Raw genomic sequence first — 26,724 nt, forward strand, 5'->3', positions numbered from 1 at the left:
CGGAAGGGACCGAAAGGTTTGGAGGACCTAAACAGAAGAGGAAGACATCCAACCGTGATTCCGGCTCCACGTCGCTCGAGGAGGCTGAACCGAATGGTGGCACTTTCGATCCTGCCATCACACCGATGCTCTTGGGTTCTCGACCAACATCGGATATGAACATACACACAGGGGCTATCAACAGGGCTGGTGTTCCTTCTGTGAACACGCCGGGCATGAACGCCACAGGTACTGTTCCCACTTCTTCAAACAGTCACAATTTACTAGACTGGTTAAAAAATCCGCGTTGTTTTAACCTTTCTTCTGAAGAGGACAATTCACCACAGGATGGTGATTCTTATTGTTTAAAAATTGACAAATTATTTAAATCAATGCATAAATATAAAATGTTGTGCATAGAGAATTCTTATTTAACAGCATGCATAAAACACAATATTGTACCAAAAGGGCTCAGGGTATGGAAGTACCCCAACAATGTTGAACCTGGCACTGCGTTTCACAAAGACCTGATAGATATTTTTAACAAATGTGGTCTTGAAATTTTAGGTCTTATTATTAAAGAAAATAATAAACAGTTATCAGAATTAGAAGAAGAAATTTTGGTTCTGGACAATTTTATTAAGCAAGACTTGTTTTTTGAGATAAAACAAGAAAGGGACAAATACTATGATTTAAGGGTAGACATTGATACAAAATGTAAAGCATTAGAACAAAGAAAGATTAACAAACTTAAAAGGGATATTGATGATTATCAGAACAATGTGAGCTACCCACAACCACCTTCTAAGAGAAATGAACACAATGTTAGAAATAGGCTAGACAAAAGGAGAATGAATAACCACAATGTGTATCCCAGGGGGGAAGAATTTTTTAGTGAAGACTATGACATTGACTTCCCACCACTAGAGAATGAAGACCCGCAACATAATATGAACAGAAAGAGACAGGGTCTTCAGAATTTTCAGAGAGGGGGAGGAAGAAGGGGGAGAGGGAGGTATTAACTAATATCATCTACACCCCCACCCCCACCGAATCCCCCATTCAAAATCTTGGTGACCCTCCTGGTTTTGATACAGATTTTGAGATTCTGCGTACAGGCACTACACACTCCTTTAAAAATTTTTCTATATACAATTTTAGCAACATCACTTTAAATAGGGCACATTTTGACCTACTCAGTAAAGGGTTTAAATTTATTCCAAGTACTCGAGGTGATTTAGTAAAAACTATTTTAGACATGAAGCTGTTCCTTAGGAAGCTGAACTTGCAAGCCATTTTACCAGCTACATCAGGGAACCAAGAGTTACAACATCCTGCCTTAACTAGACGCAGTATTTTCAACCCCCACTCCTCCCGCAAATAAAGAATCTGGAACTGGTGTTAGAAAATGAAATTAGGAAGGAGTTTAAACAACATTATAAGGTGTATAACCTCACAGGAAAAGAACACGAAACTCTGGAAGATTTAAGGAAAAACACTCAAATAAGAATTATGAAGCCAGACAAAGGAGGGGGAGTGGTGATTATGGATAATATCATATATAAAGGCAAAATGAATAATATTCTTAGAGAAGAAAGTAAATATAGAAATGTATCAATTGATGAGGTGCACTTGGCCTACCAGAAAATAGACATGGCACTTGACAACATGATCATGGAGGGAACAATTGACAATAATACGCACAAATTTTTGTCAGTGCCGAAACCTAAGATTCCAATTATTTTCGGCATACCGAAGGTACACAAAAATGTAAGTGATCCTCCATTAAGACCTATTGTGTCAGCTGACTGTTCTAAAACTCTTCCTATGGCTAAATTTGTGGACTACAAGATCAAACACATTTGTAACAACTACAAACACATACTGAAAGATTCATGGGACTTACTAAGAAGCATTACATCAAATCTCTTAACTGAGAACTTGATTTTTGTCACTATAGATGTGGTGGATCTCTTCACTTGCATACCACACCATGAAGGCATGAGTATATTCGAAGATATAGTCTTCATGGATAATACCTTAGCACATTCAGAAAACGTTGCAATAGTGGAGTTAATGGATACAATATTGAAATACAACTTTATAACATTTAATGGAGAATTTTACCATCAAACAAAAGGGGTAGCAATGGGTGCGGCCTGCGCACCAACATATGCAAATATAGTACTAGCAGGTTGGGAATTGAATCACATCCTGAATTCAGGATTCCAACAATATTGGTCGTTATACAGACGTTACCTCGATGATATTGTTATTTTTTGGACAGGAGGCAGCGAAAAATTGACTGAATTCCTAGACTACATCAATAGTACTACCCATTATTTGAGATTCACACACTCCACCTCTCTTGACAAGCTACAATATTTGGACGTCGAAGTTCACAAGAGTGAGAACAAAAAAGATCTAGAAACCAAGGTATTCAGGAAGAACACCTTTTGCAATTCTTTCCTGCATTACAATAGCGCACACCCTCCACATTGTAAAAGGAACATTGTCAAGGGACAATTTGTGAGAGGGTGTCGCATGACCAGCAGGGATGAGGATTTCTATGTTGAATGTAACATCTTGGAAGGTATGTTTTTAGCTAGAGGATACCCATTGGATTTTATCAAAGATATTAGAAAAGAGGTGGAACAACACAGACAAAATTTAAACCTATCAAGGGTTGTCTGACTAACATCATGAATCCTATGACAAGTGGTGACACTATGGACAATCATCTTAATATCAGTAAGAACAACACACCAGCTGATTTTGAATATCAATCAGCACTATTTTTAGAATTCAACTTGTTCAACTCTAAAGTAAAAAGAATCTTTCAAACTGAGTGGGACAAATTCACATCCTTCTCGGACATTCCGAACATCAAAGAAAGGGTCCCGAAAGTTGTATATAAGAATGCACGTAGCATTAAAAAATTTTTAGAAAATAATCAAGTTAATGACATCAATAACTTTTTTGAGAAGACACGCTCTAGCAACACTACTTATGGAACATTTCATTGTGGACGTTGTAAACAGTGCCCATATATTTCTAACAAAAGAGAAATATTTCTAGAAGCTAGGGAAATGAATATATACAGTACAGGCCATTATAACTGTGAATCCCAGGGAGTAGTTTATTTGGCAATGTGCTCAAATTGCAACTCCTACTATGTTGGAAAAACAGAAAGAATATTAAAGAGAAGAATATATGAACACCTGTATGAAATACAAAAAGAAAAAGACACGAATGCCTTGTTTAAACACACAAAAACCTGCAAAGAGTCTAAATTTTCTTTTTTTGTTCTTGAGCAGGTGAAAAAAGAAATGAGAGGAGGCCCCTGGGAAGAATGGCTGGAGTATAAGGAATTATGTTGGCAAATATTATTAGAAGCCAACAAACAACCTGGTTTAAATGAATGCATTTCCCTAGCTTCAGTTTTGAAATTGAGAGCAGCTAAAATATGAAGTGAACTAGCAATAGTCTACCACAAAAGAACAGCAGGTGGCACCATTGTTCACTACCTTACCCCTTTTACAAAAAACTATTTTCCCTAATATTCACATATTCATATAAATTCAACTGAGGTTTTTATTGTATTTATTTATTTATTTGACTTAAAAAAGAAATTATTTATTGAAGCACATCTTGATTAACTAATTGTAAAGTTTTTAAATGTCAGAATAAATGTTAGAACAGATTTTAACTGAATTTTATGACACTTATATATTACATACTGTTTTCTTATTATAATGAGCCCTTTTGTCTTTTATGTTTGCCATTGGTTTAAATAGAATGCAATTGTTTTAATTGGTCTTTTTTTCTTTGAATTTTATTATATAATGGTTCATTAATTAAAACTTAATTGTCTGATGAAGTCGTAGCATTAAGCTGACGAAAACGCATTGATTTGCTCCAAAGCGTTTACCTTGTGGATTATTTTGTGGATTTCAGTATTGTTGTGAAGTTCAATAAAGTGCGGTTTTGGTGCGCTGTTTCCAGCTCTTTTTCCTTTTATTAATTATTCAAAGATGTTTTTGCTGCCAAAGAAAGAAAAAGCTTCGAGACCAATTCTGGATTGATTGTTCTTTTTTTCCTAAATCTATTTTTGTAATGTCCAAGTTCAAAATGCTGTCACTTCACAACCTGTTTCACTTTCTTCCTTGTTTAAGGTTCGTGGTAACACTAGATTTAAAGATGCTTATCACATCCCTTCTCATGCAGACTAAAGACTTTTCTTAAAGTTTTATGTAGCTGGATCATTATCAGTTCTTTGCCTTACTCTTTAGGCTATCCACTGCACCAAGAGTGTTCACAAAGTATCTAACTTCAGTTATAGATCATTGCAGGCTATATAGCATACACATTTTTCCATATTTAGATGACTTACTTATTTTTGTGAAGTCTTTCTTAAAGTGTCAGGAATCTCTTTTTGACTCCATCGCACAGGACTGTTTTCCTGGAGTGTCTGCTAGACACCTCAGTTCAAAGAGCTTTTCTTCCATAGGAAGAAGTAGAGCTACACCTAGATGTATTCCTAGGTTTTTCCAATCAGACTCCAGTCACTGCAAGGGAATACCTCAGGATTCTGGGTCTCTTAGCATATATGACTTGTATGATAACCTTGGCAAGATTCTACATGATAAATATACAATTGTATCTGAAGTCTTGTTGGTCCCGCACCAACATTCATTATCTTTTCAAATCCCAATTCTGGGGTTTATCAGAAGAGAAATCACTTGATAGAGAAAACAAATATCCCTAAATCTAGGTCTCCCCTTTACCCCTCCTGCTCCAAAGCAGTCACCCCAGACATCTCAGACTTTTCTTAGGGAGCAGTTTCAGGAGGGATAAATAAAAGTGCAAGGCGTGTGGGACACTAAGGACAGATGCAAGCACATACATATAAGAGAGATGCTTGCCCTGATCAAGGCACTCAGCTGTCTAAATCACCTTCGGTCCCCAGGACCACTTCAAGTTGCTACATACAACAGTCGTGGTACATCAACAAGCAAGAGGGAACCAGATTGTATTCTTTTGCAAACTAGCCATGTCAGCTTGGAATATAGCTTCACAGCACAATCTCACTGTAGAAGCATCCCACATTCTGTTAGAGCAAAACTGTTTGGCAGAGAAGCTAAACATGATGAGGTTAGACTGTCATTAATGGAAACTAGATCGGGGGGTTTCCAAGATTTGATCTGTGGGTAGTTCCTCAAGTAGACCTTTTTGCCTCCCCTCAGAACAATCAGCTGGCAAAATTCTGCTCCAAGACTCAATGCAAAAAGGCCTGGAAGACAGATGCCTTTTTCTTTCTTGGAAAAGAATGTTCCGGTATGTTTTTCCACCCTTTCCACTGATATCCAGCATACTTATGAAAATTCAGATGGAATCCAACAAGGTCATTGTGGTGACTCCCTCCTGGCCCAGGCAACAGTATTTCTCCCTTCTTTTGGTAATGGCAATGGGCAGTTACCATAAGGATCCTTAAAGAATGGATCTACTCATACAAAATCAGGGGTGACTGACACACCCCAATAGCAATTAACTTCAACTGACTACCTTTAAGCACCTGTTTACTGAGGATGTGCAGCAGGTACTAATGGAGGCAGGAAAGCCACTTTTATATTATGTGATTGAACAGTGAAATGTTCAAACACGTAATAATCGACCCCAATTTATCGAAACGCCGTAATGTCGAACAGCAAAAAAAACCCCCACTCAAACAAACCATTAAAACGCTCTAAGCAGGGGGGCAAGCCCCATGCACCCCTCACAGCCCCCGCTACTTAAATATACCAACTCCGAGATAACACTACAGTGCAGAGATCTCCATTGAACTGTTCGACATTCTGATGGTTCGATATTTAGGGGTCAATTATTATGTGTTCGAACATTTCACTGTTTGATCACTAATATAGACCTGGAAAGCCTGCTGTTAGAAAATCATATATTAGCAAATCGAAAAGGTTTTCTAGTTGGTGCCAACAACATATACAGCATTCATTCAGGGATAGTGTTTCTCTGGTTTTACAATAATTTGTGAGAGCTGCTATCCTATTTGCCTTTCTTACAACTCTGTCAAGGTTCATTTATCTGCCATTTGATCATGTCTCCCACAGATCTTCCTCTTTCAAAGCATTCTCATGTTAAAATGTTTTTGAAAGGGGTATTGCATAAGGGGCCTTCAGGAAAACCAGTGTTTCTTCCTCAGGATCTTAAGTTTGTGTTAGAGAAGCTAATACTTGCTCCAATTTAACCAGCTAACCTGAAGGACTTGAGGTTCTTAAAATGGAAAACTGTTTTACTGATTGCACTGACCCCTGCAAAAAGAGCACCTGAGTTGCAAGCTGTTATGCTGAACCAACCTTATTTCACTTTCCACAGAGACAGAGTTTACTTGAGAATTAATCCTTCTTTTATGCCTGAAGTTTACTTTAAGCCAAAGTATGCATGTCCCATTTTTTTCCTGGACCTAAAATGAGGGAGAAAGGATACTTCATACCTTGGATGTCCACAGGCAACCCAGCTTCTTTCTTGACAGAATTAAATCTTTCAGATCTTTGGATCAACTGATCTCTTCTTGTGAGGGCAAGAAGAATAGACAACCTGTGGCAAAACAGACTATTTCCAAATCTCTGTGTAAGGGTATTACCTTTTGTTATACTCAAGATAGCAAAACTATTCCAGGCAGGGTCAAGGCCCACTCTGTCAGGGCCTTGGCTTCATTTATGTTTTTTTTAGAAAGTGTTGGATTCTACACGTATTCTAGAAGTAGCAACTTGGTCCTCTTGTACATAATTTTACAAAACATTACAAGCTTAACTTCTTCTAAGGTTCAGATAAGGCTTTGCTGGAACCATTTTTCCAGGGGCATCGGGACCCTGCTTCCCCCACCTCCCAAGTGTAGTAAGCTTGGGTAGTCTACCCATATAATTAAGGCTACTGCAGCAGTGATCCACATGATGAACATAGTACAGTTATGTATGTAAACTTAGCATAACAGTATATGATCAAACGATCACTGCTCCAGCAGCCACTCCCTGTCTCCAGCTCCATTATTTGGTGTGTTGCTTATGCCAGGGTGTGAATATGTACTTTTTGTTGTTCCTAGCATTGTCATTTCAAAGCTCAGCCTCCCTCTCCCTGTTAGCATGAAAACTTTGTAGGGCTTGGTGCCCACACCTCTCTTTTTATTCAGCTCAGCTCGAGCTGACTGCCAGTTTGGGCGTGTGGAAGGTGCCCTGAAGCTTTGGAAACTGGCTGGCTGTTACATCCTTGGCAGGATATAACCTATACAGCTAGGCTACTGCAGCAGTTGCCATTCGAACATCTACTGTTACAGTAAGTTTACTTACACAACTGTACTTTATACTTTTTTCTCAGAAGTAAGACATATTTGTTGATTTTAGAAAAGTGACACTTTTAATGTCCAACATATAAGAGTGATCAGACTGACTAGCTGTACAACTGCTTTTTACAACTGTATTGCACTTTGGAAACGGCTACCTTTTACCATGTGTGCACATTTATAATTTTCTTACAAATAACACATTTATAAATGAAACAGAAATGTATTCATGTAGAACTTTTTATTCACAATCTTACTTTATATTCACCCATTTATCATTCTGCAAGCTTTCCAGAACTGGAATGGTTTCTTCTAATTTCTTTCCAAGCTTCTGAATGTAACCTCCACCGTCATATACTGCAAAATGGCCCTGGTACCATACACTGCAAATAAGAAACATGAAGAAGAGATTAAAGGGAAGAAAAGAAGTCCTGACATAATTCATGGCAATTTAGTAACACCTCACTGATAAAGAAGATGCTGTCTTCCAGTTTACATGCCACCAATCTGGATTAATTTAAAAAAAGTAAAATGCCTCATGCAAATTAGTAAGAGGACTGGAATAACTTTAGGAATGGCAGACTCCATGAGCAATGCCCGTTAAGACAATGTTCTGGAATCATACAAAAAAGCAGACTGCTTCATGCATTACATGCTGCACCTATTGGCTAGTGTGTGCCAGCCATAAAGCCCAGCATTCCTGTGTCAATAAGCTACAATGCTGGCCAGTGACCAGTTGTCCTGCTTGGGTTATTTGGGATAACTGTGGAGTAAAAGCTGGACACAAAATCAATCAACCACTAAGAATTGATACACTCAATGTAGGTTCACTGACAATGACATGATGGTAAGGAGGACGCTAAACATCCTATGTATCCTGGAGACAAGCCACTTAGATTGGGATCCCGAGTCTACTACTTAAATGGAGGACAGACTAGAAATGGTGTGGGAACTGTGGTGAGGGACAGGCTTGAGAAGACGGTGAGGGATGTAATCAGAATTAGTGACAGACTCATGACGATCGGATTCCAGTTTAAGGATAGGGCACTATTCGTAATTTCAGCTTATAACCCAAATCAGGATATGATGGAGAAGAAAAGAATGCATTCAGACAGACAGCAGTAACAAGATTTACTAGATAAAGCAGCACAGCATGAATTAGTGTTGATAATGGGTGACCTGAATGCACATATCAGGACAGGCAGAATGGGATATGAGGACTGACTGGGTCCACATGGGTGGGGCAACAGGAATAAAGAAAGTTCAGCAAGAGAGACAGTTACAAGATCACATGCAAGAGTGGCCAACGCAACTCAGGAAGACTTACTCCTGGTAGGGAAAGGGCACTGGTGTAGAATCAGTGATTGCAAAGTCACCCCCAGTGAAACAGTCGGCTCACAGCCTAAACCACTGGTTGCCACAATCAGCTGTAAGCAGTGGTCAGAGAAGGCTCTAAGGTCAACAGAGACTAGGATGAATACCTGAAAGCTGACTGAAGAGAAGTGTGCACGAATTCGGGAAATTACTCAGGGCTCTTGCACCTCAGAAAGAAGAATAAACAGGTGGAGTGGAACGAATGGCAGTGCCTCATAACAACATGTGTGAGGACTATAATACAGATATGCATCTGAAGTAGGTATGGAAGTAAGGTACATAAGGAAAGCTGGTAGTGGAATACAGAAGTTCAGGAAGCCATCAAAAGAAAAAAGGAGAGCAGGAAAAAGTGGGAGATAGAAGAGATGGACCAGGGTAAGAAGGAATATGGGTTTGGTTAAAGGTTAAGAAAGGAGTTGCAATAGCAGAAAACATCAGAAGCATTCTTCCAACTTTTGGAAAGTTGCTCAGTTGATGACACAAAAAAACTATCAGGTTGCAAGGCAAAGACAGAAAGATAAAGAAGATAGTCAAATATCCTTCTTAAAGGATGCTAATAACAACCTGCTCACAAGTCCACAGGATATCAAAGGCAGGTGTGGCAGGAGTACTTCCAGCAGCTTCTGAGTGAAGAAATCATAAAGCTATACTACCCCAATCACAGGCTACAATGAAAGAACAGGAGGAACCCACCCTAGAAGAAGAACGAACAGCACAAAGAAAAATGAAATCAGGGAAAGCAGCAGGCTCAAATGAGGTCATAGCAGATATGATCAAGATGTTGGGTGAGATAGGGGAGAAATGTCTCCTGAGAGAACTCATAGGAGTATGGAGAAAAAGTGTATACCAGATGATTTAAGCACACTAGTGCCAGTGTGCAAGAACAAAGGGGACATCCACAACTGTAGGCAGTACAGAAGTATCAAACTCCTATAACACTGCATGAAAAGTTCTGGAGAGGGTGATTGATAAAAGAAATGTAGAATAGTGAAATATAAGATGGGAGATGAACATGATTTAGATCAGGATGCTGCACCACTGATCTAATGTTTGCAGCGAGAGAGAGAATTGAGGAAAAAGCTGGAAATGAGGAGAGTCCAATTGGGCATTCATAGACTTTGGAAAAACATATAACAAGGCCCCAAGAAAGTTGATTTTGGCAGTTCTGCTGTGGGCTGAAGTCTGAGAAACACTGGCAGAATCAGTACAGATCATGTACAAAGACACCGTGAATCAAGTACGAACATTGTTTGGACTTACAGAGAGGTTCTCAGTGGGAGTGGGTGTGGATCAGGGTTCAGCTCTGAGTCAACTGCAATCCATACTGGTGATATCCAACATTATTAAACGGGTTGGAGGGGACAGATCAACAAAGTTGCCATTTGCAGACTTTGAGCAATAACTTCAGCAAAGGATAGGGGAATGGAATGCAAAACTGAAGGGACGTGATGAAACTGAGTACATATAAATCAGTTATAATGACCATTTCTCCATCCTTTTACCCTTTTAGACCATGCCTGTCATTGTACCTTCCCCAGCCTCCACCAGGGATCATCACAGGAGATGCCCATAGGAGTGACTTCCCTCCCAGGGATAGTAATGTTCCATCCCTCTCTGCTGCTCCATCCATCACCCTAGTAGTTAATTGTACCTGAGTTGGCTGTGCCATAGTCAGGGCTTTATCCCTTTACACCACCAGAATCACAGTCATTTTGTTGATTTGTAGTGGGTATATTGAATAGCCTACATAGGAAGATACTGGGTTCAGAATCAGTTGGACTACTCTATTTAAGTAGTACATGAATTCCTATGAATGACTATCTTTCCTAAATTAATGGATAGCTGAAATGGAGTCCTACACTACAACTTGAGGTACTTGTTCTGGAAATGGCACTTTGCATATATTACATACCAGACTGATTTAGTTAGTCTTAGCTCTACAGCAACATTGATTCTGGAACCAGATTACACACACTAGGTGGTCTCTCTCTCTCTCTCCTAGTTTGGAGCCATCAGTTGGAATAGGGCCTGAGTGGGTGTCAAGATACTCACAAGCCCCCAATACATCCTACACAGTTGTCATTTGTATCATTAGATGAGAGGATCACAGCAATCCAGCTGTGAGTCACAGAAATGAAAATTCTTAATGTTATTTTTTTTTTGCGTAAGCACCTTATTCAGAGTACTCTGCTTTCTTATAGAGCATAGGTGTAGTGCTTAGGAAGGTCTGATCCACTGATTCCACAGACTTTTAAAATTTATATGTGGAATGATACATAGAGGGCATGATTTAAGAACAGCTTGCCTGATGTAAACTTCAGTGGTGAATTGATTTTGGGCAGGCTGTATTAGTAATGGACTGCCAAAAGGAAACACGCTTCAAACATGGCTGCTCATAAATGTACTTGGTACCACAGTACCTTGGGCCAAAACTCAGTGACTGACTCTGTATTGGTATCATCAGAACCAAGGCAATTTTTTTGTGGGCAGTCAGATCAGGACTGGTTCTGAGCTGTTAGCAGATCACTTCTTGATGTTGAACTGGATCAGATACTTGGGTTGACCGCTGGACAGATCTGGGAAACCCAAAATGTGTAGTCATGATGTCATGGAAATGCCAATGCAGTGTTTCTGTACTTTATGAGTATAACTCTTACATACATGAATGCTTCATTACCTGAGGAGACTGGAGATGCTTGGTCTCAGAAGCTGAGATGGCGGAAAATAGATATAACTGAAGGATGGTCTGTGCTTGAAGGTTGCAACCTAAGGACCTGCTGGTGAACCTAGTACTTAGGGTACCAATCACGTTAAAAGGTTAAAAAGGGTTTTCATGTAGTGCTAGTTGGGGGGATTGTCTGCAAATGTTATCAATAGCTGAAAGGCCAAGATGTCAGCAGCTGTGGCAGTCAATGAAGTGATGGCCTAGCTTTGATAGCAGTTTAGGAAGGTGATTGTGGCGCATCATGCAGTGACTCAGGAAGGGGATGTGGGACATTACTGAAGCTGTTGTCAGCAAAGATAGAGAAACACAGACTTTGACTGAGGACATTGTAAGGAGGTTGATAGGGCATTCTGAGGAACTTCTGAATCAGACGAGCATACCCTTCTTTGAGAAGGCAGTACTAGAAGTTACTGGTAGTACTGTGCCCATTTCTGCAGATGAAGCCACTGCAAAGATCAACCATTTCCATTCTAGCAAGTCTGCAGAACTGGATGATGCTCAAGGTGTTAGACACTAATGGCGTGTCAAGGTTAACATGCTTTTTTCAATGCTGTGTGGTAGGTGAGAGTAGTACCTTTGGATTGGTGGCCCCATTTATAGAAAGGAAGGCAGTGGAATGTATTCCAGTTGTGGATTTATTTTGTTCATTAACCTGTCTTGAAAGCCTCCACCAAGGTACTGGAAGGGAAAATCCACCCAACATTCAAGTCTTTAATTCAGGGAGAGCACTGTGGGTTCTGTCCTTGTTATAAACACTAGATCAAACTCCTTCCCCTTGCACAGAACTTTGAAGGAGTAATGGAAGTTGGCCTCTACCAGCTATAAGTGCTGTAAAAAAGCAGAAGAGATATGACTGAACAATGACTTTTTGGTGGTGCTACAACAATGCAGCATTCCACGACAGCTGCAGCATGCTGTTTGAGCTCTGAAATTTGAGTCCACATTCTAACCATTAAGTTCAGTGTATTCAAAATGGTTAAAGGACTCCAAGTAGTTTTATCTTGCTGTCTTCCAGTCCATGATTTTCACAGACATGATATCAAGGTGCATTATATTCTGAAGGGTTTCCAGTTTAGAGATACAAGAGTTGCATTTTTCTTGTTTCCAGATGATATTTCCTCTTAGTCTCAGTTAACTGTGATCTCCAGAATTCAATGGAATGGATTGCTGCTAAGAATGAAGAGGACATAATTAAAAATTAGGACATCTAAATCAGAGCTTATGGTGGTGTCACAGAATAGAGTGGGTTGGTCTCTGCAGGTCAGAGGCAGCATCTACCAAAAGTGGAGGATTTTACATTATATCAGGGCCATGTTCATGATTGAGGGTGATAGGGGTTAGGAAAATGAGCAGTGGGCTAGCGCAGCAGCTTCTGTGGGTGGTACACCAGACTGTGGTGATGGTGAAAACAGAAGGGATGAAACTCTAAATTTACTAGTCATTCTGCATTCTCAAGTCACCCATGGTTATGAGCTTTGGCTAATGACTGAGAGGATAAGGTTGTGGACATAAGAAGAAGAACTGAGGGTCATCTGCAGTGCAGTGTAGTTGGACTTATTCTTTGTGAAAGAGTGACAGCTCAGTAGTCTAGCAGGAGTATAGCTACCATTCCTGCAGGTTGAAAGGAGACAGTTCACAGGATCATAGGAGATTACTAGGCTATCGACCCAAACGTAATTTTAAGCCTAGCCATTTCATCCCTAAGTAATACCATAGAAATGCTAGTCAATACCCAAGACTACATTTAGTGATGACTGCTCATGTCCTGGAGGTTTGTGGACTCTATCCCCAGTAAGAATTTACAGTGCCCCATCCACTCATCCAGGTTCCTCTTGAACAGTGTCAAGGAGGTGCTCTGTTTCACATGAATGACAAACTGTTCCAAAGACTCGGCAGTTGCTGGGAGAAAAATTTGTCCCTCCAGCATGTCCTATTTAAGTCACAGGCCACATTTAGGTCCCTGGAATGGGTAGCCATAGTCCCAATTTGATTTACGGATATGCAGCAAGTTCATTAGGTTTGGGTATTGGATTGCTCTGGAGGCCAGGTATGTCTCCCCTAAGACGTCTATATGATACAGAGTACAGTGACATGGACTTTAGTCAGTCTGTGTAAGGCACATGCTGGAGCCCCTTGATCTTCTTTGTTAGAAACCTCTGAGGTCTCTAATTGCTGTAGATGCTTAGTATGGCATATGCCAAACAGGGAGTTATACTCAATTATGGGCCGGATAAGTGCAAATGTTCTTTTGCTTTCAAGGTGACGCCTTTACTAATCAAGTGTGCTAGGTAAAAAGCTTTCCATACTACAGTAGACAAATGATGGTCAAAGTTAAGGTCGCAGTCAACATGTGAACCTAGGTCCCTTACAACCTTATGGGTAACTTAGGGTACTGTTGACTTGATAGTGTGAGGGAACACAGTTTGTGCTGAAGGGAATGATGATGCATTTCTTTGCATTCAATTTGAGACCGTGACTAATACACCAGTCGTTGATCTGTGTGAGACCCTCCTGGAGTATACTCACATAATTTGGGGATTCAATGAATGCATCTAGTTTGCAGTCATCTACAAACTTGGTCAGCCACAACTCCTTAGCTTTGACCTGAACTTCTGAGTTGGCATGACTGGACATCTAATGAGGATGGTTGGACATATCCAAGATGGATGCACTGATGTAACTGTGTAAGCAATTGAGATTCATGCTGTTAATTAATTTTGTAAACAAAAGACAGTGTTACTGTTTTACTACCTGTAGCTGATCCTCCATAGTTACTAACAAAAAAAAAAGGGGGCTTCTGACACTTCTTGGAAAATACCACTAAATTCCTTGAGCCTCCATGAGTGTACCATAAGATTTCTTGAAAATGACCATACCAAGACACTGCAATAGCAGGCATTTGTAGCAGATTTCTGTGCTCATTTGGAGCTTTACAGGTTTAGATTTTCAAGGAAAAAAAAAAAAAGGTCAGTAATGATTGCATTCATAAAGGTGTGATCTGCATTATGGTTAAGTCATAATGCTTTTCATTTTGATCACTGCTGCAGTAGCCATAGCTATATGGATTATATCCTGCTGAGGATATAACAGCCATCCAGCTTCCAAAGCCTAAGGGCACCTTCCAAATGCCAAAACTACCAAGCAGCTTGAGCTGAGCTAACTAAAAGACAAGCCTGAGTGTGGAGCTCAACAAAGCTTTATTGCACCAAAGAGTATGCTTCTCTGAGGCATTTGAGGATTGATGGTCAGCTTCCCTTTCCTTTGTTGGGCATATAAGTTCCCTTAGACCAAAAAGCCTTGCATGTTCTTAAATTTATTGCAGTTTAATTACTTTCTGCTTTAGGGAGAGCTAATTTAAAGGTAGTTGTGTGTTTAACGGACTGTCTTGAGATTAATGTTCTTTTATACAGAGCACTCTTTTTTTCTCAGTTTAATAATAATGTAAACTAATTGAAAACATATTTTCTGTGGAGAAATTGTATTTAATATTCCATTGTGGGACTCATATAGTGTTTTAAAGTGATTTTTACTTTTTTTCTGCCAAAAAGTAACTTCTGTGGATTGGTAATTTTACCAGCATTTGTTGCTTGTCTTTTCCGGGAAAGAGGGACAATTTACGGCTTGAAATGGAACAGATTGCTGGTCTCACAGTTAGTCCTTCCAGCCAAAAAAAGAAAAAAAAAAAGAAAAAAATAAGTGAACAGCCTTTGCCACCACACTAGGTTAGCAATTTGCCTCAGTCACAGGTGGGTGACTGTTCTGTGGCCATTTGTTGTACCTCAGACCACTCATCTTTTATCCTGGATCCCTTTGGTGTAGCACCTACAGTCACTATGGACTGGAGGTTAGCCATGTCCTGTGTGACTGATGGAGTTCCCTCAGTGGGCAAGGGAGAGCTACTCTTGGTCCTGGAAGAGGGAGGGTTTCCCTGTTGTGTAAGAATGCTGTGCCCGTCTCTGGGGAACAGGAATTGCCATTAGTAAAATGTCTGGCCCCATTTTTCCTGTCAAAACGAAACATAAATCCAAGCATGTATCTCCTCAAATTTATTTGGTTAGGTGTAGTTTACTGGGACTGGTTCAGGGTTTAGTTTAGGCTATTGATCCTTCTTGTAAAGTAGTTTCTGGTAAAGGAAAGAGGGATTGCTTTGTCCTGAAGAGATTCAAGATTCTGAATCTAAACAGGAAAATGCAGGGATGGATTCAGGATTTTGAACTCTTGATTTCTGATCTAGACTCAGAGGAGAGATCAGTTTCTGATTTTCCCTATGGGGGGCTTCTCTTTCTCTGAAACTATTAAAATGTCCCAGTTTTTCCAGTCCTTCAGAAAATACTATGAGTTCTTACAGAAAGATTTTCCAAAACCTACACTCATTCCTCCTGTCCTGTCTGCTTTAGAGGATGTGTGTCTTACTGCCTGTAATTTTCCTGATAGTTAGCTGTCCCTAAAAAGGCAGAATGAATGCATAAAGCACCTCACTGTTTTACATTTTTATACACTATTCCCAAACCTGACCCAGCAGCTATAGCCTTAGTTGACTCCACTGCTGCTAAGCACTTAGTTATTCTAATTCTACTATTAATTCTAATCCTACTATTTCTAATAAGGATGAGAAAATTATTAATAGGTATGGGAAAAAGAGTATACTTCTGCAACTATGACTTTCAGAATTTTAAATTGTCGGGCTCATATGTTAAAGTTTGTCCTGACAAATTGTGAAAGTATGAGGAATGTTTTATCTATAGTTTCATCTTGTGAAAAAAAAAATCTGCTTTGAGTAACTTAGTTTTTTTTCTATTGCACAGGTCTCTACTCATTGTCTGCAGTGTGTGTGCAACTCTGTTGATACTTCTTCCAGGGCTATGGCCACTGGTACTGTTTTAAGGAGGTTTGCTTGGCTGCATTCTCTCAACCTCTCAAATGATGTAAAAGATGGGATTTTAAATTCTCCCTTGCCTAGAGACTTCGTGTTTCGCCCCCCTGCTGCAGAGGTGTTCAAAAAATGTGATGAAGGGCGAAAGCTGACCCATGGAACCTCTTTCAATTTTTCAATCCCCTTTTCCAAACTGTCACAGGGATTTTCTTTATCCTCATCCAGTTTTGATAAAAAACAGAACAAACAGTCCCAACAGAATTCAGGTAAACACACATTTATGAAAAAGTGTCAAGGGTTTTCCAAAAAGAAGTTTCAAACCTCCCTAAATCAAGGACAGTCCCAAAAAGTCTGAATGACTATTCAAGAGACCTTGCGATCCCCTCCTGGCCCCTTTTCTCTCCCAGAAAGTCTGGATCTCCATTTTACCCTTTGGCAGCAGATTGATCTGATGTTGTCCATTTCATTTTTCCTCACTGATGGGTCCTAGGACCCAATATCATATCCAGTTTGGCCCCTTTATAAGACTATGATCAGAGTCTCGAGCTCTTTTCTGTCCCGTAATGCCTCACATCTGCCCTAACTTCTCAGATCCCATTCGCCGTCATTCAGCACAGATGTGGTCCACAGCTCTCGAGCACGTTTTCTCAGATACATGAACAAACTGAAATATATTCTTCCTATTCTTTTCTCTCTTCTGTTAAGTAAGATCTCAGAAACATTTTTACTTTTATTTTTCTCCCCTCCCATAGTTTTTCATACTTTTGGGCATTAGAGACCCTCCCCTTTGCTTCCTTTACAGCTAAGTGCTTTGGCACTACCTTTATCTAATTTATTTTTTTTTTATAAAAAACTTGTTTATGCATCTAGGTAATCTCCTTTCCCTCCTGCTGTATAGCTTTTGTCTGTGCAGTGCCTTTTAAGCTAAGTAGAGAGAGAGAGTGTGAGTGAGTGTGAGTGTGTGTGTGTGTGTACAGTTTTGTTGGTTAACTTACCGTTATTACTTCAGAAACCAACTAGATTTAAAAGATGCACTTCTTGTGGGCACAAAATTCCAAATTCTGATGCCCACAAGAAGTGCTTCTGTTTTCCTGGACCAGAACATCTTGAGGCTGACTGTAACATCTGTGCAGTCTTTAACCTGCACACCCTCTTGGATAGGAGGAACAAATTGATCCTGAGAGGAATCTTGCATGCTAGTGGAGCTCAAACCCCCTCTAAGGCATCCAGCTCCAAAGACCTTAAAAGAAGAGCCTCCTCTGCCTGGTCGGGAGCTTCTTCTACTGCCAAAAAGAGACAAAGGCTGCAGGATTCAGAGCTTTTGGATCCAAGCAGGTCCAAACTTCTGCCAGATACAATGACTTCCTTGGATCAGGCCAGACTATGGATTCAATAATTATACTGGATCCGACAGACACCATATTGGCTAGGGATTCTCCTGTAAGTAGGTCCTCCTCTGATCCAACCATTATGGATCTGAGGTCTAGGAGCCGAATGCAAATATCCATGCCGAAACATGCACCTACAGCTCCTACCTCTAAAATTACATCCCTTACCAAATCAAGACATTCCTCAGCTTCCTCTAGATCTTCTCAAAGCCTTTACCAATCAGACATGGATAGGATGACGTAGAGTTTTCTCAAGGCACAAATACAGATGGGGCTTTTACCATCTCCATCCCATTCATGATCCATAAGATCTCCAACACCAACCCTGCATGCTCCTTTTCCAATCTAACCCACTACTTTGGAACTCCAGGATACGGGTATTCAGAGGGAGTTGTTGATGGATCCAAGGATAGTGCTTTCCTCGACTCCATCAGGGTACCAGACTCGCTTGGCTCTGATGCCTTCAGATCGCTGTGGGTCTTGGATCCAAGATGTAGGCGATGGCTCCAGGCGGTTGGCTTTCGGTCCGACCCTGTTGGCTCTGTCCCTTTCCCTAGAAACCTTGGCCTTTAACAGCTTAGGTCCATTGCTATCTGAAAGCTTTGGATCCTGGGTAGTCTCCATTCCTTCTCTCCAAGGAAGCTTCGGCTGTGAGAGAGAGGGAGGGAGTATCCTCAAGTCTGTCAGCCTTTCAGGTGGTAGAGAGGACTTTCTCTAGGCCTAGAGCTGCTTCCCCTCAGCCTCTAGATTCTAACCCAGTCCATATCTCTTCTAAGCCCTGATCCCATACATTCTTTCTTGAATCAGCCCCCAAATAAGCCTCCAGGCTATGGCTACCCCTCAGCAGTCCCACACTTTTCCAATTCCTTCCATGAACACCCCACAGGGAAGGTACATTGTAAGAAAAAGTGCAAGTGGAGGCACTTAGACTCTCGGCTGGAGTCTTTAACTGAGGACACTGACTTCTATGAGGGAGAGGGATCCCCAAGATCTCCACCTGGAAACATCTCCTTTACAGACATTCTGGAAATTTTAAAGCAGAAAGGTGGATGGTCCTCCCAACCACCTCCTTTTGAGGAATCAGTGTTTCTGGAGGCCTTCGGGGCAGGCCCATCTACATCCTGGATGACCCCCACACCACCACCTTGAAATGAGCTTATTGATCTAGTCTTCCCTGGACATGGAAGGAACTCGACACCATGGAGCCCATGCTAAAGTGGGCTGATAAATATCTAAGCCCACATACTGACAGACTTCACTGGAGTAAGGCCATGACTGTTAATGCTATTCTGGTGTCAGCAGCCACTAAGAAGGAGCTGGCTGAGCAAAGCTCCACTGTTCATCCCCCAAACATAGTCTCCTGGGCTTTGGACAGGTATGGAAAGCACGTTTATGCTTCAGCTACTTTTGGACTGAGCTTTAAACCACCTGGCACATTTTACTGGACTGCAAGGGGACTTGGTAAGAGAGCTCATGAACTCCCTTATAGAGACCTTGTCTGAGGAGGTCCTCAAGAAGGTATCTCCCCAAATGGCCACTATCTCTTCTCTAGCTAATTCCTTGATAAGGATAATCTCTAATTCTGCAGAGGGCATCTGTTGAGCAGCTGGAACAGGCATAGCCATCAGGAGACATGCCTAGATGAGGCTGTGTGGGTTTGTGGAACTCTTTAAGGCATCTTTCAATAGTGCCTCCTTCGATGGTTACTCTCATTTTGAACCATCTGTCAAGGAGACACTCACCCGCAGTGAACAAGAGGGAAAGTCCTTATCTGTGGTACGGATCAAATTTTCTACCCTGCAGAGGTCCTTTTCAAGGAACCAGCAATGTGGTAAGAAAATTTGGTTCAAGAAATTTCAAGGTCCTTTCCAGGATCCTCAAGTGAAGGAGTCCTCCACAGGCAGAGGAAGAGGGTTTAACAACAGACGAGGCAGAGGGTGTCTGCAAAAAGTACAGTTGTGTACACTTACCATAAATGTAGATGTTCGAGTGCATTCACTGTTGCAGTCATTACATTTGGGTTATCTGCTTGCAGTAGTCCTCAGTTGGCCTGATTGACAAAGTCTTGGGTCGTACGTCAGTTGCTGTCTCTTCTTCCATGATGTCAGGTCGTCAGGGGTATAAAACATGCAGCCGACGCCATTACATCAGTCTTTCTTGCCCCAGATGTGAGGTGCCCCCCTAATGGGAAGCAATTAAATATATAAATATACAAGGATATACCTCCAACAAAAAAAGCAAATACACCAAAAAGCTTTTAAGCATAGTAAAGGAAAGTAGAGGTATAGCCAAAAGAAGTTAGGGGGCTGGAGGGAGGGTAACCATGACTGCAACAGTGAATACACTCGACATTTATGGTAAGTGTACACAACTGTACTATGTTCTTCGTGTTTCACTGTTGCAGTCATTACATTTGGGTAGATTCTCAAAGCTAAGATTGGGAGGAGGAATTTTAAATAGCATTAGGACCAGCTAGAAGGCCCTGCAAGACTGCAGTGGCAAAGCCAGCTCTGGATTTAGAGAAAATTGGCAAATGATAATGCTTGGTGAAAGTATGTACAGAACTCCAGGTAGCAGCTTCTAGGATGTCCCTGGTAGGGACGCCTCTGAGAAAGGCTGTAGAGGTTGATGCAGCCCTGGTTGAGTGGGGTCTGATCCCCTGTGAGATAGATTTTCCATGGTGTTTATAGCAGAAATGAATGCAATGGCCTATCCATTTAGAAATGGTTTGTTTTGAAATAGCCTTCCCCTCTGCCCCTGCAGCAAATGCCACCAGCAATTGTTCAGATTTCCTTTGAGGTTTAGTCCTGTCCAAGTAGAATCTCAGTTGTCTGTGCACATCTAAGGAGTGCAGTATCCGTTCCCCTTTGTTCTGTGGATTAGGAAAGAAGGATGGCAAATGAATGGACTGATTAAGAGCCACACTGGATACCACCTTGGGCATGAAGGATGGATTGGTTCTGAGGGACACCCTGTCTGTATGAAAGACATGAAAGGCTCCACTGCCATAAGGGCCTGTAATTCAGATACCCTTCTTGCTGAAGTGAAAGCTAAAAGGAAAGCTGTTTTTCAATAAAGAAATTCTAAATCTGCAGTAGCAGCTGGCTCGAAAGAAGGAAGAGTGAGTTTCTCCAAGACAAAGTTAAGGTCCCAGGCTGGGGTTGGAGCTCTCCTGGGTGGTCTTAAATGTTTGGCCCCTCTGAGGAACTGCTTGAGCAGTGGATGAGAGAAGAGGGGAGGTTCTGTGTTATAATGAGCTGAAATAGCTGAGACGTGAATTTTGATGGAGGAAAAAGACGGGCCCTTGTGAAGCATCTCAGTTAAGTATTGTAAAATCTGAGGTAAATTGGGCACTGCTGTGCTCATCCCTTGAGACTGGTTTCAGGCACAGAATATTTTCCATTTTTCAGCATAAGATTTTCTAGTACTAGGCATCCTTGCCTCTAAAATGATATCCATCACTGGTTTACTGAGGGATGGTAAAGGAGAGATAAGGTAATTAGCCAGGCTGCTAGGTTCAGTGTTTGAAGCTGAGGGTGCAGAATCTGGTGTTCCTGCTGAGACAACAGGGAAGGAATCTGAGGCAAGTGCCATGGGGCCAACCGTGACACACTGTGCAAGAGGGGGTACCAGTGTTGGAGTGGCCAGTCTGGTGCAATCAAAATCATCCTTGGTTTGTTCTGTTTGATCTTTAGTAGTACTTTGGAGATCAGAGGCAGAGGAGGGAAGACATAAACTGATAGATTTTTCCAGCTGAAGGACAGAGCATCCACTTTCCAAGCTTGTTTGTGGGGAGTCGTTGTGCAAAATTTGTCCAGCTGATAGTTCCGGGGGAGGCAAACAGGTCTATCTCTGGGCTCCCCCATTTACTTGTCAACATGTTGAAAATCCTTGGTTCCAGTTTCCACTCGTGTGGGTCCATGAGGTTTCTGCTTAGTCCGTCTGCCAGTGTATTTAATTTCCCTGGCAGGAATTGAGCTTGTAGATGCACTTGGTAGCTCAAGGCTGTGTTCCACAATGCCATGGCTAGTCTGCAGAGGGGGTAAGAATGTGTACCCCCCCCCCTGCTTGTTTATGTACCACATAACAGTGGTGTTGTCCATCTTTACCACTAGTTGTCCTGGACGAATGTGGTCCTTGAAGGCTGTCAGAGCATTCTGTACAGCTAACATTTCTTTTTGGTTGATATGCAGGTGCATTTGACTTGGGTTCCATTTGCCCTGAATGCACTTCCCTGCCAGATGAACCCCCCCATGCATAGTCTGATGTGTCTGTTGTTAGGGTTTGGGCAGCAGGGGGTAGTGTGAAAAGACAGTCCTTTGTTTTGGTGGCAGGCCTCTGCCCACCAAAGGAACTCTAGGCGTAGACAAGGTATGACAGGAATCATTGCTTCTAGATCCTGAGAATGTTGACACCATAGGCTTTTTAGATACCATTGTAGTTTCCTCATATGCAGTCTTGCATATGGAATTAGAAGAATGCAGGAGGCCATGAACACCAAGGCTTGCAGTATTTGCCCTGCAGATAGCAGGGTTTTTGTGGCCACTTGTTTGAAGTAGGTTGTCAAATTAATTTGTTTCTCTGACATGAGGAAAGCCATCTGGGAAGTTGTATTCAAGCTTGCTCCCAGGAATATAATTTGTTGACAGGGTACCAGATGTGATTTCTTTTCATTTACGGTGTACCCCAGACAAGTTAGCACCCCTTGTACAAAGGCCAGATGATTCAAAAGTATGTCCTGGCTTTTTGCCTGAATTAGACAATTGTCCAGGTATGGGTATATTTGAATATTTCTTTGCCTGCAAAATGCAATAACTGGAGCTAGGCACTTTGTGAATACCCTGGGCACAGTAGATAAGCCAAACGGTAGTGCAGAGAATTCACAGTGTGTGTAGCTTGCTTTGAAGCATAGGTATCTTCTGCAAAATTTCCTGATTGGGATGTGCAGGTATGCTTTTTTTAAATCTAGTGTTGCCAACCAGGCATCTTTGCCTAGCATAGGAAGCAACTGGTGAAGAGTCAGCATCTTGAATTTTGGAATCACCAAAAAGGTGTTTAGAGTAGACAGGTCCAGGACAGGGCACCATGAATTGTCTTTTCTGGGTACCAGGAAAAGTCTTGAGTAGAAACCTTGTCCCTTTTCCTCTTCTGGTACCAACTGAATAGCCCCATGCTTAAGAGAGAGAGTACTTGCTTTTGGGCCTCTGCCCACTGATTTGGGGGTAGATCTGGCCACCCGCTTGGTGTTGGCAATGTGTGGAAGTGAAATCTGTATCCCTGGGACACTATATTTAAAACCCATTTGTCCTGGGTAATGAGTTCCCAGTTCTTTGTATAAAGAGCAATCTTTCCCCCCAAAGGGGCAGTCAGTTCATAAGTGCTTGGAAGTTTTAAAAAGAAGTTACTGAGACCGTTTTTCATAGGGGGAGTTTTATTACTCCCAGATTTGGAAGTGGAGGCCCCCCCTCTTAGTCCTGTGTGTACCCTGGGACTGCAGCCTGGGAGCTCTGCTGGATCTGGGTTTGGACTGAGAAGGTCTGGAAGAGGCAGGAAAGGACCATTTCTTGGAAGGCAATGCCTACTAAATCTTGGAGGTTGTACTTGTAAAAAATCTTTAACAGTTTGCATAGATTTAGCATTTTCTTCCATCTTTTTAAGAACTTATTTTGCCTTGCTGCCAAACAGGCGGTCCTGGTTTAAGGGAGCATCTAATAATTTTGCTTTAACATGATCGGATAGGGATTGCTCTTTAAGCCAATCATGCCTTCTAAGTACAGACCCAGTTACAGCAGCCCTGCAAGATGCCTCTAGAGAATCAAAACCACATTGTAAAGTATGTTTTCCAACTTGTTCAGCTGAATTCAGTAAATCCTGTAAATCCTTATTTTCAGCACAATCAGGAATCAACATAATTTTCTGTTTAAGCAATCCAATAATATGCTGCTGATACTTTAACATTTGAAACTGGCAGTTTAAGACACTAATGGCCAGAGTTGCAGAAGTGTATACCTTCTTACCCCATCTATCCAGCTCCCTGGAGTCTCTATCAGAGGGGGTAGGATTTTTGGCAGTAGTAACTTTAATACCCTTGGGCCCCTGTGAAATGGTCTCAGGATCCGCAGTAGGATTTTTAAAAAGGAACTTGTGAGAGTCAGGGGACCCTGTAATATCTATCAGGTTTTCTGGGAGCAGGAGGTAAAGAGTCAGGGGGCCAAGCTAGATTCTGCAAATGCATCATCAACTATGTCTAGTACAGGAGGTATGGCTAAAGGCCTGAGCTGGGGCAGGAGTAAGAAATCCCTAAGCCTCTTTTTAGAATCAGAGAAATCCTGACTCTCCCAACAAAAATGCTCCCTGAGAGTATGCAAGGTTTCACCAAAAGAGAAATCCTCTGGGGGCAGAGGGAATAGAGTCCTCAGCATCAGAATCCTCATAAGTAGATAAGGGTAAATCCTGGTCATAAGAGGAAACAGAAAATTCAGAATCCAGGTCAGAAGTATCATAAACAAACTCAGTCCTAGGTCTCTTAGAGGGGGAAGGCTGGCTTCCCCTGATTAAAGTAATAAGGTCTTCAGCCATTCTTATCATTTGTTTTTTAGGCATACAGGCCTGACCATGCGGTCTGGGCATCAGTTTTCTAAGCATGGTTTGAGATTTAGGCCTTGAAGAAGAAGATGGCATCGGTTTAATCCGCAAGACAGTAGGCCTGAATACACCCTCAGAAGCCGGTGCCTGCACAGCGGCTCCGGACCCATCCAAGGTAGAGGCATCTGCAGGTTCCACAGCTGAAGCACCTTGCAGCATACCGGACTCCGAATGGGTCTCAGTTGAGGCCTGCGAATCAGAAGTAGCGGGTATCAGAGGCTGCGAAAGCGCCTCACTCATTACCGGAAAACTGGCGACTGGCTTAGGAGAAACATCGTCGGCAGCTTTGGACCTTAGTGGCTTGTCTCTGTCTTTATCTTTGTGCTTTTTTGGAAAGTCGGTAGTCGGATGGCTGACTGAAGACATATCAGGATAATTGAACCGAGCACCAAAATATTTAGAAGAGTAAATATACTGATGATGGATAGTTCGTGGTTTAAATAAGGCACAAAACTGACAGAGAGGTATGTCGTGGTCAGGGCCTAGGCAAGGAATACAGTACGAATGAAAATCTTTATGAGGTATTTGCTTTCCACAAGTAATGCAATTATTTACTTTTACTGACATCAGTTAAGAGCAAGAAAAAGTTTCCCCAACGGGGTACTTAGCTTTTAGCTGAAGACTTCGGTTCTGAAACTCAAAAACAAAAATTTCAGGAGTCGGCCGACCAGCACTTGTGAACTGCTTCTGCTTCAGGCACCGCACAACAAGAAAGATTGATGTAATGGCATCGGCTACATGTTTTATACCCCTGACGACCTGACTTCACGGAAGAAGAGACAGCAACCGACATAGGACCCAAGAATTTGTTAATCAGGCCGACTGATGGCTACTGCAAGCAGATAACCCAAATGTAATGACTGCAACAGTGAAACACCAAGAACATCCAGGGCTTCAGAGAACTGTTTCCTGATAATCCCTACCAGCACTCCTGAAATGTTGCCTGACTGCCCTTCTTTGGAGGCAGTTGGAGGCCATTTATCGTGGCACCTAGATGCCCAGACAAATTTAACAGATGTCCACTGGGTGCTAAATATAATTTCCAGAGGTTACTGTATTCCCTTTTTCCTTCCCCCTCCAAGTCCCAGCAGAAATCTCCCAGTTGTGCCACCCAAAGGGAGTTTGCCAATCACAAAGTTCGGAAACTTCTAGAAAAATGAGTCATCCAAAAGGTCCTGACCAAGCAACAAGGATCCAGAACTTATTTGTGCTTCTTTTTGGTGCCAAGAAAGACAGGGGACCTGCAACTGATCTTTGATCTAAGCAAATTAAACCTGTATGTCAAGAAGTCAAGGTTCTGGATGGTTACAGTCCAGTCCATTTTGCAGCTTCTTTGCAAGGACGAATGGATGAATGCTCTCTGGATCTCCAAGATGCGTTTTATCATATCAAAATAGACAGGTGGCCCAGGAGACACCTGGGCTTTCAGGTGGGAGCCAATCATTATCAATCAGAGGGTTGCCCTTTGGTTTCACCACAGTCCCACCCCCCCCCCCCACTTGAGAATGAAGCAAACAAGTGATCTGATTTTCGAATATGTTTTGTTCTGTGCAGGTAAAACATAACTGCCTGTGAACACCTGAAAAATGTAGGGAGTAATGTGAGAGTGTTCAATCTCGCCTTTGTTCTTACACATGGGTTCGGAGCCGATCCTCGGCTCCGTGCCGACTGCAAGCTCTGCATCGAGAAGAAGCTCGAGGACATCTAATACCCACAATCCCCCTCTGCCTTTACCTCAGATCTAGTTTGCCGCTGCTGCATACGCATCGCTGGAGGCTAGCTCGAGGCTTTTTACAGATAAGATTTTATCTATTCTGGTTAAAGTTTTCAAAAAAACTTCTTTAATACCTAGTCATTTAAAGTTAGAGTACGGTGTGTGAGTGGAGTAGAATTCTCGATACCTTAGATTAGTTTAACTTAGTTAACTAACTGGTGTAGAGTTTTTCGGGGCCTACCACCCCTACTTGGATCACTTTTTGACTGAAGATTTGTTGTAGTCTTGCTTTCTTAAGCAAGTGACATCGGACTTTCAAATACCGGACTTGACATTGTTACTGGATTGACTTACTGGACTGGACTGTCTCTTCTCTTCATTATGTCTGAGAAAATAAAATCTGGCTTCAAACGTTGTCAGTGTGGCCAAAAGATGTCGGTCACAGACAACCACAGTTCCTGTGTCTACTGTCTTGGCCCTCTTCACTTACAAGAGGATTGCTCTATTTGTCACTCTTTTAGTGGGAGGGTCATGACAGATAGGCGCAGGAAACTGATGGATAGAGGATTGTTGAAACCCTCTTTCCAGGAGGCTCTGGATGCTTCAGACCAGGCATCCAAGTCTTGAAGGTCGGCGTCGGAGCCAAAGTCATCGGCTCCGAGCTCTTCGGTC

The 26,724-nt window shown here is 41.8% G+C and overlaps 1 protein-coding gene across 1 annotated transcript in view; it reads right to left on the bottom strand.

Moving 5' to 3' along the window:
* Positions 1 to 26,724, bottom strand: part of PKD1 (polycystin 1, transient receptor potential channel interacting) — a 2,476,043-nt gene that overhangs the window by 324,901 nt on the left and 2,124,418 nt on the right. The window contains exon 42 of the mRNA XM_044088902.1: positions 7,591 to 7,716. Coding sequence (XP_043944837.1) covers positions 7,591 to 7,716 — 126 coding nt within the window. The remainder of the gene's footprint in view (positions 1 to 7,590; positions 7,717 to 26,724) is intronic.

Source organism: Protopterus annectens, chromosome 12.part0, assembly GCF_019279795.1.
Source record: "Protopterus annectens isolate FY-2018-M chromosome 12.part0, PAN1.0, whole genome shotgun sequence".
NCBI lineage: Eukaryota > Metazoa > Chordata > Ceratodontiformes > Protopteridae > Protopterus > Protopterus annectens.